The 19,589-nt window shown below is 36.8% G+C and overlaps 1 protein-coding gene across 10 annotated transcripts in view; it reads left to right on the top strand.

Moving 5' to 3' along the window:
* The window catches only part of LOC101887767 (probable phosphorylase b kinase regulatory subunit alpha), a 28,839-nt gene that overhangs the window by 9,021 nt on the left and 229 nt on the right, over positions 1-19,589 (top strand). For 2 of the 10 annotated variants that reach the window (XM_059120903.1, XM_059120904.1), the window contains exons 8-13: positions 2,186-2,353; positions 2,742-2,786; positions 5,531-5,961; positions 8,090-8,357; positions 9,536-10,133; positions 10,192-10,369. In XM_059120903.1, coding sequence (XP_058976886.1) covers positions 2,186-2,353; positions 2,742-2,786; positions 5,531-5,961; positions 8,090-8,357; positions 9,536-10,133; positions 10,192-10,297 — 1,616 coding nt within the window. In that variant the 3' untranslated portion in view covers positions 10,298-10,369. Of the gene's footprint in view, positions 1-2,185; positions 2,354-2,741; positions 2,787-5,530; positions 5,962-8,089; positions 8,358-9,535; positions 10,134-10,191; positions 10,370-11,731; positions 11,989-12,066; positions 12,335-18,984; positions 19,583-19,589 lie in introns of those variants that run through there. The other 8 variants (XM_059120910.1, XM_059120913.1, XM_059120906.1 and 5 more) reach the window with 7 other exon arrangements.

Here is a 19,589-nt window from a genome sequence, read left to right as displayed (position 1 = left end):
GTGCATTTGTTGGAGAAGGAAGCGAGATAGACCCTTAGTTACGTTTGAGTATATTTATTGAACACTTTCTGAGTCGATTTATGTATGTAAGTCCGACTCTCCATGTATTCTTGTGAATAAAATGCAGGTCGCATTTATTATCCGATTGAGATGAAAATTTTCAAACAATATTTGTTTGGGCCAAGGACGAACCCTACCGAATGCAATTTAGAAGGAAGTACATGAAATTTGGTGAAAATCGGTTCAGATATATATAGATATAGTTCCCATATATATGATTCATCCGATTTGGTGTTTAAGTCCCTTACATTCGTAATATGCATTTGACAACAATGATATTTAGTATCATATATCAGATACAGCCCAGAAATACTTCTGCCAAATTTTATCGATCGGTTCAGATTTGGATATAGCTCCCATATATATGTATCTTCAACCGATTTTAAATTATAATTATGACCTTCAAACGGCCAATGAAACCGTCACACGCTACGCGAATGTTGCTCTGCGTTATTTTGGCCCATTCCCAGCGAAGCGCTTGCTTGAGGTGATCGACACTTTGTATTTTTTAGTGCCAACCTTGCTTTCCAAAATACTCTAGACACAATAGTCCAACGGAGATTTTAATGACCATTGTGCGCTGGAAATGAAGCAAGGAACCTCATCTTGTAAACATTCTTGGTTGGCGCGAGCTGAGTGCGATGGTGCTAGTCCTGTTGGAATGTCCAAAATCTGTGGCCAAAATGTTTGCGTGCCCAAGGCTTTAATACGAGCGGAGAGTGACCATCGGCTGTTATGACGGCCCACACCATCACCATGGCCGACGCTTGAGTTGGGGTGACCAACCGAAGCTTCAAGTAAACATATAATTTTGTTTGTTTACAAACTGCTGGACAACGAATGTTTTCTCATCGGAGAAAACCAAATTCGGCAGTTCACCACTTTCGGCTAAGCGAAGTAATTTTTTAGCTCTTTTGAGACTATTTTCTTTCTGTTGCGGTGTAAGTTCTTGCACTTTTGGAATTTCAATGGCTTTACCCCGAGGTCGTTGTTCAATATTTGCCGAATGGAATATTGCGATATGTTCAGCTCACGAGCCATTTTTCGGCAACTGCAACGTGGGTTTCGATCAAGTCGCTTCTTTATTTTTTTAACCACTTCTGCTGATGCTGCTGCTTTCTTCCGTCCACTTCCTTGACGTCGGGCTACAAAACACAAAAGATGGTACGAGACACAAAAGATTTATTCACATGTAAATGTTGGACTGAATTTCGGGACGTACGTTTCCATTTTGTGGAACTCGACTTCGATACATATATTCTTAACAAAATCTTTCTCATGTATTCTATAGCAATGTTATTTTATTTAAAAAAAATAAAATGTCTCCGTCGAATTTAGTGAAAATCGATTCAGAATCGAATAAATTCTTTTATTACTGGAACTTTACTAAATGTGCACAGTGGTGGAAGGTATCATATAGTCGGGCCAGCGGGAAACCCTTTTTCGGCATTTCGGCAAATTAGCCTTGCAGAGTTGTCTGTAGCTTTAAAAAAAAGGCCTAGTACATTGAGGACTGATTGGCTCATAAAACCTCTCCATCTTCTTAGAGGTTACAATTCATAATTATGTTTTTTGTAGGATTGATGATTAGGCAGGTTGTTAAGTAGAGAATATTCGCCCGCTAACTGAACTAATTCAAATTCCAAAATTCTTAGATTCTTAATTATGAAAACGGTGTAGTTAATTATTTTTCCTTAAGTTTTCAGTAGAATCCCTCAATGGTTTAGGCCCTAAATTATATTACATACAACATTGTCTTTCAAAAGTTTCGATGCAGACGAAATTAGTTTTCGTTCGTCATAGAGAAAAACATATGGGAAATTTCGTTACAGAGAATATGGACAGCATTTTTGAGGCAAATTTTGACACCTTTTTCCGCTTTTATTATTTGTCATAAATAATTTGTGTATAGTGTGTTCTAGTATTATTTGTTTTTATTTTATTTTTTATTTTCATTTATTTTTATTTTCATATGATTTTCCGTTATCACAACGCACAATCTTACGTTCGTTCGTACGCAACACATTATTACGATTTTCGTTTTGATTTCCGTGTGTGTGTGTTCATCCGCTGCAAAATTATACAAAAACAAAAAAAAAAATGAAAACCAAATACTAAAATTCAGTACAAAATGTTCCCAAAATTCTTGTACAACGTCATCGTACCGATACCAATTTCGCCGACACAGAGGTTGAGGAGTTAATTGCAATGTTAAGGGAAACTGAAAATCTGGAAGAACAAGGTGATATTTTACAATATTTAGTGGATACCCAAGGATTGGACTTTAATACAGGTATGTTGAAATCTCAAATTATGAAAATATTTAAAGACTATATTTACAATAACACTAGAAACAAATTTAAAATAACAAAAACAAAAAAACACGTTTACTTACAACATTAAATCTCAGTATATACACCAACTGCCTCCCCCATTTCCCACAACAGCCACACTATTCATACTCCTCTTTTGTCCTGTCCATTGTTATGTCAAACTACCAAACACACATACCTTATACACAAACATTACATAACATTTATTGTTTATATTTATGTATATATGTATGTATCTATTGTTAAAAATTCCTCTTAAATCCCCTTAAATTGTTTAATATGTTAATGTTTTTAATGCTTCTTCATTAATCTTTTGTAAATCAAAACCATTGAAAATTTGTTTATTAGCCGGCTTAGGACTTAAAAATAAAACATCTTCTACTTCGTCACCGGGTAAGTTTTAATGTTGCCACATCATCTTCGGATGGCAACTTATTGTCAATATTCCAAAAGAAAACCCAACCAACCACACACCCATCCAACCTTTCCCAAAATCCACATGCACAAAACGAAACGTAAAATGCACTAAAGCTAGATCGGGTATATATTCATGTAATTGGGTGTGTTATTTGTTATATTTTTTCTTTTGTGGTTAATTTGTTCTTTGTTGTTGTCTATATGAGGGTGATTTTTGTCTTTCTACTCCTTTTGTCCCTAATCCAAACACAAAGTTCTCCAATTTAACTTGCACCAATATAAATATTCACAGAACTCTTTTCCACAACACAACACTGTTTACACTAATTAGATTTTTTAATCAGATTGATACACTTGTAGGGATCTAAACACATCTGATTGGACTAAGTATAACAATTTATACAGTATTTTTTTGTACTCAAACCAATATCCGAGAATTTTTTTTAACTTGGGTTTCAAGAAGATTTTTTTAACCACTGGGTATATTTTAGTTCCATATTTTTGTTAGAAATTCTCTCGTTTGTCTGGTCGGATAATGTACAGCATAATTGTCTTTTTGAGACAATATCTCTCATATCCAACTTTGAAAAGATATCGCGCCTAGTAATATTTGTATACCATTTAACTCCTTCTACTTTAAATTTCAATATTCCTACCACTATTGGATCCCCTCCAAATATGGGTTCACTCCAATTGCTGTTGCCTTCTCCACAAATATTGCTGGAGAAAATCTCAATTCATGATTTTTATTGCTAATATCTTCGGAACTACAAGGAATATCAGCGCATTTGGTGCCATTTTGAAAAGTACAGGGTGAGATAAAAAACTGTAACAAAGTCAAACGCCATAATTTTAATTTTTTTTTTAAATTTTATTGAATGAAAGCGAAAAATGTCGGAAATAGCATCAAACTTTAGAATAAGTTTAGATTTGTTTGGTCACCTTTGGCAGGAATTATGGCCTTCAAACGGCCAATGAAACCGTCACACTCTGCCCAAATGTTGCTCTGCTGTATTTTGGCCCATTCCCGGTGAAGCGCTTGCTTGAGGTGATCGACACTTTGTTATTTTTTAGTGCCAACCTTGCTTTCCAAAAAACTTCAGAGACCATAGTCAAACGGATTGGTATCCGAAGATTTTGGTGGCCATTGTGCGCTAGAAATGAAGCGAGGAACCTCATTTTGTAACCATTCTGGAGTGGCGCGTGCCGAGTGCGATGGTGCTGAGTCCTGTTGGAATGTCCAAGGTCTGCGGCCAAAATGTTTGCGTGCCCAAGGCTATAATACACCCTCCAGATAATAGCGATAATATCGGTCATTTATTCTGATGCCATGGTCGATTAATACGAGCGGAAAGCGACCATCGGCTGTTATGGCGGCCCATACCATCACCAAGGCCGGCGCTTGAGTTCTGGTGGCCAACCGAGGAGGCACATTTTCAGCCGACCTCTTTGGCAAGTAAACACGATCATTTTGTTTGTTTAGAAAATGCTGAAAAACGAATGTTTTCTCATCGGAGCGGAGAAAACCAAATTCGGCATTTCACCACTTTCGGCCAAGCGAAGCAACTCTTTCGCTCTTTTGAGTCTATTTTCTTTCGGTTGCGGTGTAAGTTATTGCACTTTTTGGAATTTCAATGGCTTTACCCCGAGCTCTATTTTCAATATTTGCCGAATGGAATATTGTGATATGTTCAGTTCACAAGCCATTTTTCGGCCACTGCGACACGGGTTTCGATCAAGTCGCTTCTTTACTTTTCGAACCATTTCTGCTGATGTTAATGTTTTCTTCCGTCTACTTCCTTGACATCGGGCTACGCTACCAGTATCACGGTAACGAGTGATTTAAATTTTGGAGTGCTCTAACGATATTCACTTGCTGTTTCCCAGCCAAATATAAAGAAATCACACTATCACGCTTGAATTCCATCACGAATAATTTTTTTTTTCTGGAAAATTCTCACTAAAATGCTTTTGTACGCTTGTAGGCAATATAATGAGATTTCACTGGAATAATTTTAACAGCTGTTGGACGACTGGTTCAGAAATGACAGCAGTCTTAAGTTGGTTGCAGTTTTTTCATCTCACCCTGTGTAGCGAGAATCTGCAATGTATATATCAAAGGTGGCATCGAAGTTTATATAAAAATTATTTGAAGCTTCTTATAGGATGGGACAATCAAACCAGACCCACAATCCTATTGAGTCCATGGAAAATTGTGTCTAGTCAATAGTCCCTAGATGTATGTACATACAAAATTTAAAACCAAAATGGTGTGTTATAACAACATAAACAACTTTGATACGAACAATACAGAATACACAAGAAATACTCTTCAATTTCGAACACTTTATTTTTCAATTGTAGTTTTCTGAAATCTTGCAAAAATGCAGATATTGCTTTTTTTCTTTCTGGATTATAACAAAACATTTTAACCATTTACTTTCTTTCTTCTCTTTCATACTACCACAATTATTTTCATCGTCCATATTTTTTCAATAAAAAAACTGCGCACATTTATACTTTTTTTGAAATATTTTGATGGTTTTTCTCTCAACTATGGCATTACTTCTATGTTAACGCTTTTATTTATTAAAAAAAAACAATGCATTTGTTTTCATCGTCATCATTTAATAAAATAAAAACAAATTTGGGGAAATGTGTTTTTTCTGCATGCAAATCTAAATTTAAATATATTAACATAAACCAAAAAAATAAAAAAGAAATCGATTGCGCACTCGTGGATGAAATTCTTGATTCCGAATCTGCTTTAAAAAGTCCCCTATTTGCCAAGCCTCCCCTGCCACCAACGGTGGTCATTGATGGTTCCAACTCCAATAATTCATCTACGCCCAATAATCATGCCAACATTACTATTAATATATCTCAATCTGAAGGAATGCTGGAAGAAGGTCGCGTCGTTACGGTTCGCGATTTGTTGAAAGGATTGTATGAGAAGGCCTGCCAGCAAAAGCTCTGGGGCCTTGTACGTCACACGGCCGGTATGTTGGGCAAACGAGTTGAAGATCTGGCCAAGGCTGTTACCGATTTGTTGGTGCGACAAAAACAGGTTACCGTTGGTATGCCGCCAAATAATGAGTACACCATTACGGCGCCATTGCCCGAGGCGGATCTAAGGCAATTGATACATGATGTGAGTTTTGAAATATTAACTTAATTTATTTCATTTCATTTCATTTATTTATTTATATGTTGCAATGAAAAAGCCATTAGGCCAATAAGTATCACAACTATCAAAACTACAAAAGTGTACTCCAAAATAAAAAAAAAACATATTAAAAATATTACATAGTGTATCTTAAAGTAACCTAAGAAATCATATGTAAAATATGGACAAAAAGGCTCCCCAGCCAATGAAAATAAATTTAAGTCTATTGCTGGTAATAAAAAAAAAACAATATTTAATCAAACGATACAGTATCGTCAATATCATTAACAAACAAATTGTTAACCTCCATTTGCCTCTACAAAGTTTTCAAACATGCGGCGAAAAACACCGCGGGAAAACGAGAATTGTCGTAGCTCAGCTGGAAGCTGATTCCAGATTCGTGCGGAACGAACTATGAAAGATCTTTCATATAGAGACGTAGAAAAATGAGGGAAAATTATTTGCGTATTCCTAGTAGACCGAGAGAACACTAGCCGATCTCGCTGAAAACCAGGAAGATTTAAACAGATACATTTATATAGAAATGAAACCACGCGTTGTTTAACAAAAGTAGAGAATGACACTCCTAAAAAGAGGACTGCATGCGCAGAAATATGGTCAAAACGACGCAAATTATAAACATATCTTACAATGATGTTAAAAAGTTTTTCTAATTTCATTAAATATTCATGTGTTGTACCAGAAATCACTTCAATACAGTAGGAAATTACCGAAAATAACATAGAATGAGCAAGATTTCTCTTTACAAATAAGGGCAAATAGAAATCAGTTGAGTGTAATTTTCGGAGCATATTTATAACTTTGGGGTACAGTGCATCAATATGCAAAGAAAAATCAAGCTTGGCATCAAGAACAACACCTAAACAATTTATGCGGTCAACAAAATCCACCGCTACACCATTAACCTGTATATTAATACCGCTATTCAGTCGGCAAGGTGAACCAAATGTCATTGCTTTTGTCTTAGAAACATTTACTACTAGATTATTATTTCTCAACCAACGTGAAATATTACCTAATGTTGTATTTATGGTATTCTCTAGTTGAAAGTCTGATTGACCTTTAAAAAATAAATGAATGTCGTCCGCATACATAAACGGATGACAGTCGCAATTAGTTAGAATGCTACTAATGTCATTGACATATAAAACAAAAAGAAGCGGACCTAAAATTGAACCTTGAGGTACCCCGCTGTAAATATTACGTAAGCTGGATGCCTCGCCATTATATGAAACATATTGAGAACGTCCAGATAAATATGAAGCAATTAATTTACAAGAATTACTGTCAAATGCATATAATGAGAACAGTTTCTCAATCAGCATTGAATGATCCACACAATCGAATGCTTTCGAAATATCCAGCGCAACAAGAACACCACTATCACGTCCATCAATTGTCTCTCTAATCAAGTCAGTTAAGTCTACTAAAAGTGAAGTAGTGCTGAGACCACGCCTAAATCCATATTGATAATTAATCAAAAATTTATTGTCATCTATAAATGATTGAATCTGCAGCCTTATGAGATGTTCGGCAACTTTAGAAAGCGACGGTAGTATACTTATAGGTCTCAAATTCTCAATAGTGTTCCTTCCTTTATTTTTGGAAATAGGGAAAACCCTAGCAATTTTCCAGTCATTCGGGAAGGTCGATGTTGTAAACATTGTATTAAAAATATAGGTGAAATGTCTAGAAATATATGGATAGATTAATTTCAAAAATTTAATGGGTACTCCATCAACACCTACAGACTTCGATTTGACCTGCTGAAAGGCTTCAAATACATCTATCTCGAAAACACAATTAAAAGAAAATGTATGACATTGTCTATCAATATCTGGAAAATCAACAATAACATTGCCAACACCATTTTCTTGAGTAAAATATTCATTCAAAACATTAACATCAAAGTCAGTTGAGAGGTTGACGTCATTGTCAACGATACCACCGGCATGAAGTTGTCTCCAGAGATGAGTAGCATTTAGTCCATTGAAAATTTGTTCATAATATTTTTTACGTTCCTTTCTAAGAATAGACTTAGCTTAAGAATATTTTTGATTCATTAATGCAAAATATCTTTCCTTTTTGCCAGGCTTATGGCGATGACGAAAGTACGTCTATGTTAACCCAGGAGTTGATGGTCTACCTTGCCATGTTTATTCGCACGGAACCACAACTTTTCCACGAAATGTTACGTCTGCGTGTCGGCTTAATTATTCAAGTTATGGCCAAGGAATTGTCTCGTACCCTAAACTGTGATGGCGAAGCTGCTTCGGAACATTTGTTGAATTTATCACCCTTTGAAATGAAGAATTTATTGTATCACATTTTAAGTGGCAAGGAGTTTGCCGTCAGCAGTGGTAAGTTAAAATGATACACCAACATTTTCTACAAAAAGGCCTTGTTACCTCTTGACCTTCCATGAGAATATTTTTTGGACTTCTATAAGAAGACCAATTCGCCTTTTAAGATAAGACCAAATCGTCTTCTATGAGAAGACCAACTCATCTTCCATGAGAAGACCAATTCGACTTCTACGAGAAGACTAATTCGTCTTCTATGAGAAGACCAATTCGTCTTCTATGAGAAGACCAATTCGTCTTCTATGAGAAGACCAATTCGTCTTCTACGAGAAGACCAAATCGTCTTCAATGAGAAGACCAATTCGTCTTCTTTGAGAAGACCAATTCGTCTTCTATGACAAGACCAAATCGTCTTCTACGAGAAGACCAAATCGTCTTCTACGAGAAGACCAAATCGTCTTCTACGAGAAGACCAAATCGTCTTCTACGAGAAGACCAAATCGTCTTCTACGAGAAGACCAAATCGTCTTCTATGAGAAGACCAAATCGTCTTCTATGAGAAGACCAAATCGTCTTCAATGAGAAGACCAAGACCTTTTGGTCTTCTATAAGAAGACCTGTTGGTGTTCTTTGAAAAGACCTTTTGGCCTTTTATGAGAAGACCTCTTGGCCTTCTATAAAAAGGCTTCTTGAACTTCTTTGAGAAGACCTCTTGGCCTTTTATGAAAAGACCTCTTGGCCTTCTATGAGAAGACTTCTTGCTCTTCTATGAGAAGACTTCTTGGCCTTCTTTTAGAAGACCTTCTGGCCTTCTATGGAAAGACCTCTTTGGCTCCTATGAAAAGACCTATTGGTCTAAGTGAGAAGACCTCTTCGTCTTCTACGAGAATACCTCTTGGCCTTCTATGAGAAGTCCTTTTGACATTCTATGAGAAGTCTTTTTGGACCACGAGAATACATCTAGGCCTTTTACGGAAATATCTATTGGCCTTCAATGAGAAGATTTCTTCGACTTCTATGAGAAGAAAGGAGAAGGCCTTCGAGATGTCCTCATCGTTTTCTATGTGAATATCTATGGGTCTTCTATGAGAACTTTGATCTACTATGAAAAGACTTTTTGGTCTTCTACGAAAGAAGAACCTAAACTTGTTTTATTTTCTAAGAGCGCATCTTTTCGCAATATTTTAACACATTCTTGTGTGTTTTCTTTTTTATTCTCTCCCGTCCCCCCACAGTTGCTCGCGGTAATCTCTCCATTGTTAGCTGCAAATCGAGTCGCGTTAGCAAAAAATCACAAATTGGTTTGGGTGATCCCGAAGGTGAGGATGCCATAATTGCCACCATTGATGATCGACAAGGACAATGGTTGAGACGACGACGTTTAGATGGCGCTTTAAATCGTGTACCACGTGATTTCTATTCACGTGTCTGGAGTGTACTGGAAAAATGCCAAGGCTTAGCCATTGAAGGACGTATTCTGCAACAAAGTTTGACACAAGAAATGACTCCGGGCGAGTTGAAATTTGCTCTAGAAGTTGAAACGGCATTAAATCAAATACCCCAACCGGAATATCGTCAGCTGGTGGTAGAGGCTCTAATGGTCTTGACACTGGTCACCGAACATAATATGGTGCCTAATTTGGGTGGTATTATCTATGTGGAACATTTGGTTCACAAAGCCAATCAATTGTTTTTGGAGGATCAACGCAAGGTGCAGGGCGATGCAACTTTGTGCTGTGCCAAATCCAAGGATGGCAATCAACAGCATCAGGCTGCATCGGGTATGTTGTTGTGCGGTGGTGCTGCATATATTTGTCAACATTTGTATGATAGGTGAGGATTTAAATGAAATCTAGTGACAATTAAAATAAATGTTTTCGTTTTGTTTTAGTGCTCCCAGCGGTAGTTATGGTACCATGACCTATATGGCCCGGGCCGTGGCTTTGGTCTTGGATTGTGTTCCTAAACATGGCGAAATGGAATGCGCCATTTGCTAATCCCCCACATACGTTTGCTTCATGAAGAATATTGTTGTCGAAATTAAATTATTTTCTCTAGTTTTAGTTTTGTTTCGTATCATTTATTTTATTTTTTATTTTTTGCTGAAACGCCGCTATACATCAGATAGATGTAGGATGTATATGAAATGTTTGGATTGTATTTGTTGTTGGTTCTTTGTTGCTACAACTCGAAATGTAATACATAATTCGTTTCTTGCGTTAACAAATGAATATATATAAAGACCTTGTTGGTAGCCTGGAGAGCAGTTTTAAAACATAACTACCTACTTTCTTTCACTCGTATTATTTTGAAAGTATAGTTGTGATCACATGATATCTGCTCTGCCGCTTTATTACATTTACATTCAATTGGGTCCAAACATTTTTATTATTATTATAGTTAGTAGTCAATTTTAAAATGTAAATTGCATGAAGAAACCTTTCGTGATGATGTCAATGCAGTTTAGAAAAAAAAAAACAATTTGAAATAAACTTTTAATGTTTTTTTGAAATTTTTAACTTAGGAAAGTGTGTTTTACTTTCGTGTAGTCTGTTGTTATAAAATATATTCCGAGCAGAAAATATCCATCTTGAAGAAGCGGTGTGTTGGTCTTCTATGAGAAAAGCTATTGGTCTTCTATGAGAAGACCTATTGGTCTTCTATGAGAAGAGCTCTTAGTCTTTTATGAGAAGACCTCTTAGTCTTCATAAAAAGTCCTGTTGGTCTTCTAAATAGAAGACACTTCTTCTATGAGAATAACTTTTGGTCTTCTATGACAAGACCTATTGGTCCTCTTAGTCTTCATAAAAAGTCCTGTTGGTCTTCTAAACAGAAGACACTTCTTCTATGAGAATAACTATTGGTCTTCCATGAGAATAACTATTGGTCTTCTATGAGAAGACCTATTGGTCTTCTATGAGAAGACCTATTGGTCTTCTATGAGAAGACCTATTGGTCTTCTATGAGAAGACCTATTGGTCTTCTATGAGAAGACCTATTGGTCTTCTATGAGAAGACCTATTGGTCTTCTATGAGAAGACCTATTGGTCTTCTATGAGAAGACCTATTGGTCTTCTATGAGAAGACCTATTGGTCTTCTATGAGAAGACCTATTGGTCTTCTATGAGAAGACCTATTGGTCTTCTATGAGAAGACCTATTGGTCTTCTATGAGAAGACCTATTGGTCTTCTATGAGAAGACCTATTGGTCTTCTATGAGAAGACCTATTGGTCTTCTATGAGAAGACCTATTGGTCTTCTATGAGAAGACCTATTGGTCTTCTATGAGAAGACCTATTGGTCTTCTATGAGAAGACCTATTGGTCTTCTATGAGAAGACCTATTGGTCTTCTATGAGAAGACCTACTCCAATAATTCATCTACGCCCAATAATCATGCCAACATTACTATTAATATATCTCAATCTGAAGGAATGCTGGAAGAAGGTCGCGTCGTTACGGTTCGCGATTTGTTGAAGGGATTGTATGAGAAGGCCTGCCAGCAAAAACTCTGGGGGCTTGTACGTCACACGGCCGGTATGTTGGGCAAACGTGTTGAAGATCTAGCCAAGGCTGTTACCGATTTGTTGGTGCGACAAAAACAGGTTACCGTTGGTATGCCGCCAAATAATGAGTACACCATTACGGCGCCATTGCCCGAGGCGGATCTAAGGCAATTGATACATGATGTGAGTATTAAAATATTAACTTAATTTATTTATGAATATTTTTGATTCATTAATGCAAAATATCTTTCCTTTTTCCAGGCTTATGGTGATGACGAAAGTACGGCCATGTTAACCCAGGAGTTGATGGTCTACCTTGCCATGTTTATACGCACGGAGCCACAACTTTTCCACGAAATGTTACGTCTGCGTGTCGGCTTAATTATTCAAGTTATGGCCAAGGAATTGTCGCGTACCCTAAACTGTGATGGCGAAGCTGCTTCGGAACATTTGCTGAATTTATCACCCTTCGAAATGAAGAATTTATTGTATCACATCTTAAGTGGCAAAGAGTTTGCCGTCAGCAGTGGTAAGTTAAAATTATACACCAACATTTTCTATAAAGAAGGCCTTTTTACCTCTTGACCTTCCATGAGAACATTTTTTGGACTTCTATAAGAAGAAGACTTCTATGAGAACACCAATTCGTTGTCTATATGAGGGTGATTTTTGTCTTTCTACTCCTTTTGTCCCTAATCCAAACACAAAGTTCTCCAATTTAACTTGCACCAATATAAATATTCACAGAACTCTTTTCCACAACACAACACTGTTTACACTAATTAGATTTTTTAATCAGATTGATACACTTGTAGGGATCTAAACACATCTGATTGGACTAAGTATAACAATTTATACAGTATTTTTTTGTACTCAAACCAATATCCGAGAATTTTTTTTAACTTGGGTTTCAAGAAGATTTTTTTAACCACTGGGTATATTTTAGTTCCATATTTTTGTTAGAAATTCTCTCGTTTGTCTGGTCGGATAATGTACAGCATAATTGTCTTTTTGAGACAATATCTCTCATATCCAACTTTGAAAAGATATCGCGCCTAGTAATATTTGTATACCATTTAACTCCTTCTACTTTAAATTTCAATATTCCTACCACTATTGGATCCCCTCCAAATATGGGTTCACTCCAATTGCTGTTGCCTTCTCCACAAATATTGCTGGAGAAAATCTCAATTCATGATTTTTATTGCTAATATCTTCGGAACTACAAGGAATATCAGCGCATTTGGTGCCATTTTGAAAAGTACAGGGTGAGATAAAAAACTGTAACAAAGTCAAACGCCATAATTTTAATTTTTTTTTTAAATTTTATTGAATGAAAGCGAAAAATGTCGGAAATAGCATCAAACTTTAGAATAAGTTTAGATTTGTTTGGTCACCTTTGGCAGGAATTATGGCCTTCAAACGGCCAATGAAACCGTCACACTCTGCCCAAATGTTGCTCTGCTGTATTTTGGCCCATTCCCGGTGAAGCGCTTGCTTGAGGTGATCGACACTTTGTTATTTTTTAGTGCCAACCTTGCTTTCCAAAAAACTTCAGAGACCATAGTCAAACGGATTGGTATCCGAAGATTTTGGTGGCCATTGTGCGCTAGAAATGAAGCGAGGAACCTCATTTTGTAACCATTCTGGAGTGGCGCGTGCCGAGTGCGATGGTGCTGAGTCCTGTTGGAATGTCCAAGGTCTGCGGCCAAAATGTTTGCGTGCCCAAGGCTATAATACACCCTCCAGATAATAGCGATAATATCGGTCATTTATTCTGATGCCATGGTCGATTAATACGAGCGGAAAGCGACCATCGGCTGTTATGGCGGCCCATACCATCACCAAGGCCGGCGCTTGAGTTCTGGTGGCCAACCGAGGAGGCACATTTTCAGCCGACCTCTTTGGCAAGTAAACACGATCATTTTGTTTGTTTAGAAAATGCTGAAAAACGAATGTTTTCTCATCGGAGCGGAGAAAACCAAATTCGGCATTTCACCACTTTCGGCCAAGCGAAGCAACTCTTTCGCTCTTTTGAGTCTATTTTCTTTCGGTTGCGGTGTAAGTTATTGCACTTTTTGGAATTTCAATGGCTTTACCCCGAGCTCTATTTTCAATATTTGCCGAATGGAATATTGTGATATGTTCAGTTCACAAGCCATTTTTCGGCCACTGCGACACGGGTTTCGATCAAGTCGCTTCTTTACTTTTCGAACCATTTCTGCTGATGTTAATGTTTTCTTCCGTCTACTTCCTTGACATCGGGCTACGCTACCAGTATCACGGTAACGAGTGATTTAAATTTTGGAGTGCTCTAACGATATTCACTTGCTGTTTCCCAGCCAAATATAAAGAAATCACACTATCACGCTTGAATTCCATCACGAATAATTTTTTTTTTCTGGAAAATTCTCACTAAAATGCTTTTGTACGCTTGTAGGCAATATAATGAGATTTCACTGGAATAATTTTAACAGCTGTTGGACGACTGGTTCAGAAATGACAGCAGTCTTAAGTTGGTTGCAGTTTTTTCATCTCACCCTGTGTAGCGAGAATCTGCAATGTATATATCAAAGGTGGCATCGAAGTTTATATAAAAATTATTTGAAGCTTCTTATAGGATGGGACAATCAAACCAGACCCACAATCCTATTGAGTCCATGGAAAATTGTGTCTAGTCAATAGTCCCTAGATGTATGTACATACAAAATTTAAAACCAAAATGGTGTGTTATAACAACATAAACAACTTTGATACGAACAATACAGAATACACAAGAAATACTCTTCAATTTCGAACACTTTATTTTTCAATTGTAGTTTTCTGAAATCTTGCAAAAATGCAGATATTGCTTTTTTTCTTTCTGGATTATAACAAAACATTTTAACCATTTACTTTCTTTCTTCTCTTTCATACTACCACAATTATTTTCATCGTCCATATTTTTTCAATAAAAAAACTGCGCACATTTATACTTTTTTTGAAATATTTTGATGGTTTTTCTCTCAACTATGGCATTACTTCTATGTTAACGCTTTTATTTATTAAAAAAAACAATGCATTTGTTTTCATCGTCATCATTTAATAAAATAAAAACAAATTTGGGGAAATGTGTTTTTTCTGCATGCAAATCTAAATTTAAATATATTAACATAAACCAAAAAAATAAAAAAGAAATCGATTGCGCACTCGTGGATGAAATTCTTGATTCCGAATCTGCTTTAAAAAGTCCCCTATTTGCCAAGCCTCCCCTGCCACCAACGGTGGTCATTGATGGTTCCAACTCCAATAATTCATCTACGCCCAATAATCATGCCAACATTACTATTAATATATCTCAATCTGAAGGAATGCTGGAAGAAGGTCGCGTCGTTACGGTTCGCGATTTGTTGAAAGGATTGTATGAGAAGGCCTGCCAGCAAAAGCTCTGGGGCCTTGTACGTCACACGGCCGGTATGTTGGGCAAACGAGTTGAAGATCTGGCCAAGGCTGTTACCGATTTGTTGGTGCGACAAAAACAGGTTACCGTTGGTATGCCGCCAAATAATGAGTACACCATTACGGCGCCATTGCCCGAGGCGGATCTAAGGCAATTGATACATGATGTGAGTTTTGAAATATTAACTTAATTTATTTCATTTCATTTCATTTATTTATTTATATGTTGCAATGAAAAAGCCATTAGGCCAATAAGTATCACAACTATCAAAACTACAAAAGTGTACTCCAAAATAAAAAAAAAACATATTAAAAATATTACATAGTGTATCTTAAAGTAACCTAAGAAATCATATGTAAAATATGGACAAAAAGGCTCCCCAGCCAATGAAAATAAATTTAAGTCTATTGCTGGTAATAAAAAAAAAACAATATTTAATCAAACGATACAGTATCGTCAATATCATTAACAAACAAATTGTTAACCTCCATTTGCCTCTACAAAGTTTTCAAACATGCGGCGAAAAACACCGCGGGAAAACGAGAATTGTCGTAGCTCAGCTGGAAGCTGATTCCAGATTCGTGCGGAACGAACTATGAAAGATCTTTCATATAGAGACGTAGAAAAATGAGGGAAAATTATTTGCGTATTCCTAGTAGACCGAGAGAACACTAGCCGATCTCGCTGAAAACCAGGAAGATTTAAACAGATACATTTATATAGAAATGAAACCACGCGTTGTTTAACAAAAGTAGAGAATGACACTCCTAAAAAGAGGACTGCATGCGCAGAAATATGGTCAAAACGACGCAAATTATAAACATATCTTACAATGATGTTAAAAAGTTTTTCTAATTTCATTAAATATTCATGTGTTGTACCAGAAATCACTTCAATACAGTAGGAAATTACCGAAAATAACATAGAATGAGCAAGATTTCTCTTTACAAATAAGGGCAAATAGAAATCAGTTGAGTGTAATTTTCGGAGCATATTTATAACTTTGGGGTACAGTGCATCAATATGCAAAGAAAAATCAAGCTTGGCATCAAGAACAACACCTAAACAATTTATGCGGTCAACAAAATCCACCGCTACACCATTAACCTGTATATTAATACCGCTATTCAGTCGGCAAGGTGAACCAAATGTCATTGCTTTTGTCTTAGAAACATTTACTACTAGATTATTATTTCTCAACCAACGTGAAATATTACCTAATGTTGTATTTATGGTATTCTCTAGTTGAAAGTCTGATTGACCTTTAAAAAATAAATGAATGTCGTCCGCATACATAAACGGATGACAGTCGCAATTAGTTAGAATGCTACTAATGTCATTGACATATAAAACAAAAAGAAGCGGACCTAAAATTGAACCTTGAGGTACCCCGCTGTAAATATTACGTAAGCTGGATGCCTCGCCATTATATGAAACATATTGAGAACGTCCAGATAAATATGAAGCAATTAATTTACAAGAATTACTGTCAAATGCATATAATGAGAACAGTTTCTCAATCAGCATTGAATGATCCACACAATCGAATGCTTTCGAAATATCCAGCGCAACAAGAACACCACTATCACGTCCATCAATTGTCTCTCTAATCAAGTCAGTTAAGTCTACTAAAAGTGAAGTAGTGCTGAGACCACGCCTAAATCCATATTGATAATTAATCAAAAATTTATTGTCATCTATAAATGATTGAATCTGCAGCCTTATGAGATGTTCGGCAACTTTAGAAAGCGACGGTAGTATACTTATAGGTCTCAAATTCTCAATAGTGTTCCTTCCTTTATTTTTGGAAATAGGGAAAACCCTAGCAATTTTCCAGTCATTCGGGAAGGTCGATGTTGTAAACATTGTATTAAAAATATAGGTGAAATGTCTAGAAATATATGGATAGATTAATTTCAAAAATTTAATGGGTACTCCATCAACACCTACAGACTTCGATTTGACCTGCTGAAAGGCTTCAAATACATCTATCTCGAAAACACAATTAAAAGAAAATGTATGACATTGTCTATCAATATCTGGAAAATCAACAATAACATTGCCAACACCATTTTCTTGAGTAAAATATTCATTCAAAACATTAACATCAAAGTCAGTTGAGAGGTTGACGTCATTGTCAACGATACCACCGGCATGAAGTTGTCTCCAGAGATGAGTAGCATTTAGTCCATTGAAAATTTGTTCATAATATTTTTTACGTTCCTTTCTAAGAATAGACTTAGCTTAAGAATATTTTTGATTCATTAATGCAAAATATCTTTCCTTTTTGCCAGGCTTATGGCGATGACGAAAGTACGGCTATGTTAACCCAGGAGTTGATGGTCTACCTTGCCATGTTTATTCGCACGGAACCACAACTTTTCCACGAAATGTTACGTCTGCGTGTCGGCTTAATTATTCAAGTTATGGCCAAGGAATTGTCTCGTACCCTAAACTGTGATGGCGAAGCTGCTTCGGAACATTTGTTGAATTTATCACCCTTTGAAATGAAGAATTTATTGTATCACATTTTAAGTGGCAAGGAGTTTGCCGTCAGCAGTGGTAAGTTAAAATGATACACCAACATTTTCTACAAAAAGGCCTTGTTACCTCTTGACCTTCCATGAGAATATTTTTTGGACTTCTATAAGAAGACCAATTCGCCTTTTAAGATAAGACCAAATCGTCTTCTATGAGAAGACCAACTCATCTTCCATGAGAAGACCAATTCGACTTCTACGAGAAGACTAATTCGTCTTCTATGAGAAGACCAATTCGTCTTCTATGAGAAGACCAATTCGTCTTCTATGAGAAGACCAATTCGTCTTCTACGAGAAGACCAAATCGTCTTCAATGAGAAGACCAATTCGTCTTCTTTGAGAAGACCAATTCGTCTTCTATGACAAGACCAAATCGTCTTCTACGAGAAGACCAAATCGTCTTCTACGAGAAGACCAAATCGTCTTCTACGAGAAGACCAAATCGTCTTCTACGAGAAGACCAAATCGTCTTCTACGAGAAGACCAAATCGTCTTCTATGAGAAGACCAAATCGTCTTCTATGAGAAGACCAAATCGTCTTCAATGAGAAGACCAAGACCTTTTGGTCTTCTATAAGAAGACCTGTTGGTGTTCTTTGAAAAGACCTTTTGGCCTTTTATGAGAAGACCTCTTGGCCTTCTATAAAAAGGCTTCTTGAACTTCTTTGAGAAGACCTCTTGGCCTTTTATGAAAAGACCTCTTGGCCTTCTATGAGAAGACTTCTTGCTCTTCTATGAGAAGACTTCTTGGCCTTCTTTTAGAAGACCTTCTGGCCTTCTATGGAAAGACCTCTTTGGCTCCTATGAAAAGACCTATTGGTCTAAGTGAGAAGACCTCTTCGTCTTCTACGAGAATACCTCTTGGCCTTCTATGAGAAGTCCTTTTGACATTCTATGAGAAGTCTTTTTGGACCACGAGAATACATCTAGGCCTTTTACGGAAATATCTATTGGCCTTCAATGAGAAGATTTCTTCGACTTCTATGAGAAGAAAGGAGAAGGCCTTCGAGATGTCCTCATCGTTTTCTATGTGAATATCTATGGGTCTTCTATGAGAACTTTGATCTACTATGAAAAGACTTTTTGGTCTTCTACGAAAGAAGAACCTAAACTTGTTTTATTTTCTAAGAGCGCATCTTTTCGCAATATTTTAACACATTCTTGTGTGTTTTCTTTTTTATTCTCTCCCGTCCCCCCACAGTTGCTCGCGGTAATCTCTCCATTGTTAGCTGCAAATCGAGTCGCGTTAGCAAAAAATCACAAATTGGTTTGGGTGATCCCGAAGGTGAGGATGCCATAATTGCCACCATTGATGATCGACAAGGACAATGGTTGAGACGACGACGTTTAGATGGCGCTTTAAATCGTGTACCACGTGATTTCTATTCACGTGTCTGGAGTGTACTGGAAAAATGCCAAGGCTTAGCCATTGAAGGACGTATTCTGCAACAAAGTTTGACACAAGAAATGACTCCGGGCGAGTTGAAATTTGCTCTAGAAGTTGAAACGGCATTAAATCAAATACCCCAACCGGAATATCGTCAGCTGGTGGTAGAGGCTCTAATGGTCTTGACACTGGTCACCGAACATAATATGGTGCCTAATTTGGGTGGTATTATCTATGTGGAACATTTGGTTCACAAAGCCAATCAATTGTTTTTGGAGGATCAACGCAAGGTGCAGGGCGATGCAACTTTGTGCTGTGCCAAATCCAAGGATGGCAATCAACAGCATCAGGCTGCATCGGGTATGTTGTTGTGCGGTGGTGCTGCATATATTTGTCAACATTTGTATGATAGGTGAGGA

Source organism: Musca domestica, unplaced genomic scaffold (genome assembly GCF_030504385.1).
Source record: "Musca domestica strain aabys unplaced genomic scaffold, Musca_domestica.polishedcontigs.V.1.1 18, whole genome shotgun sequence".
Lineage (NCBI taxonomy): Eukaryota > Metazoa > Arthropoda > Insecta > Diptera > Muscidae > Musca > Musca domestica.
This window is presented reverse-complemented; position numbering and strand designations above follow the sequence as displayed.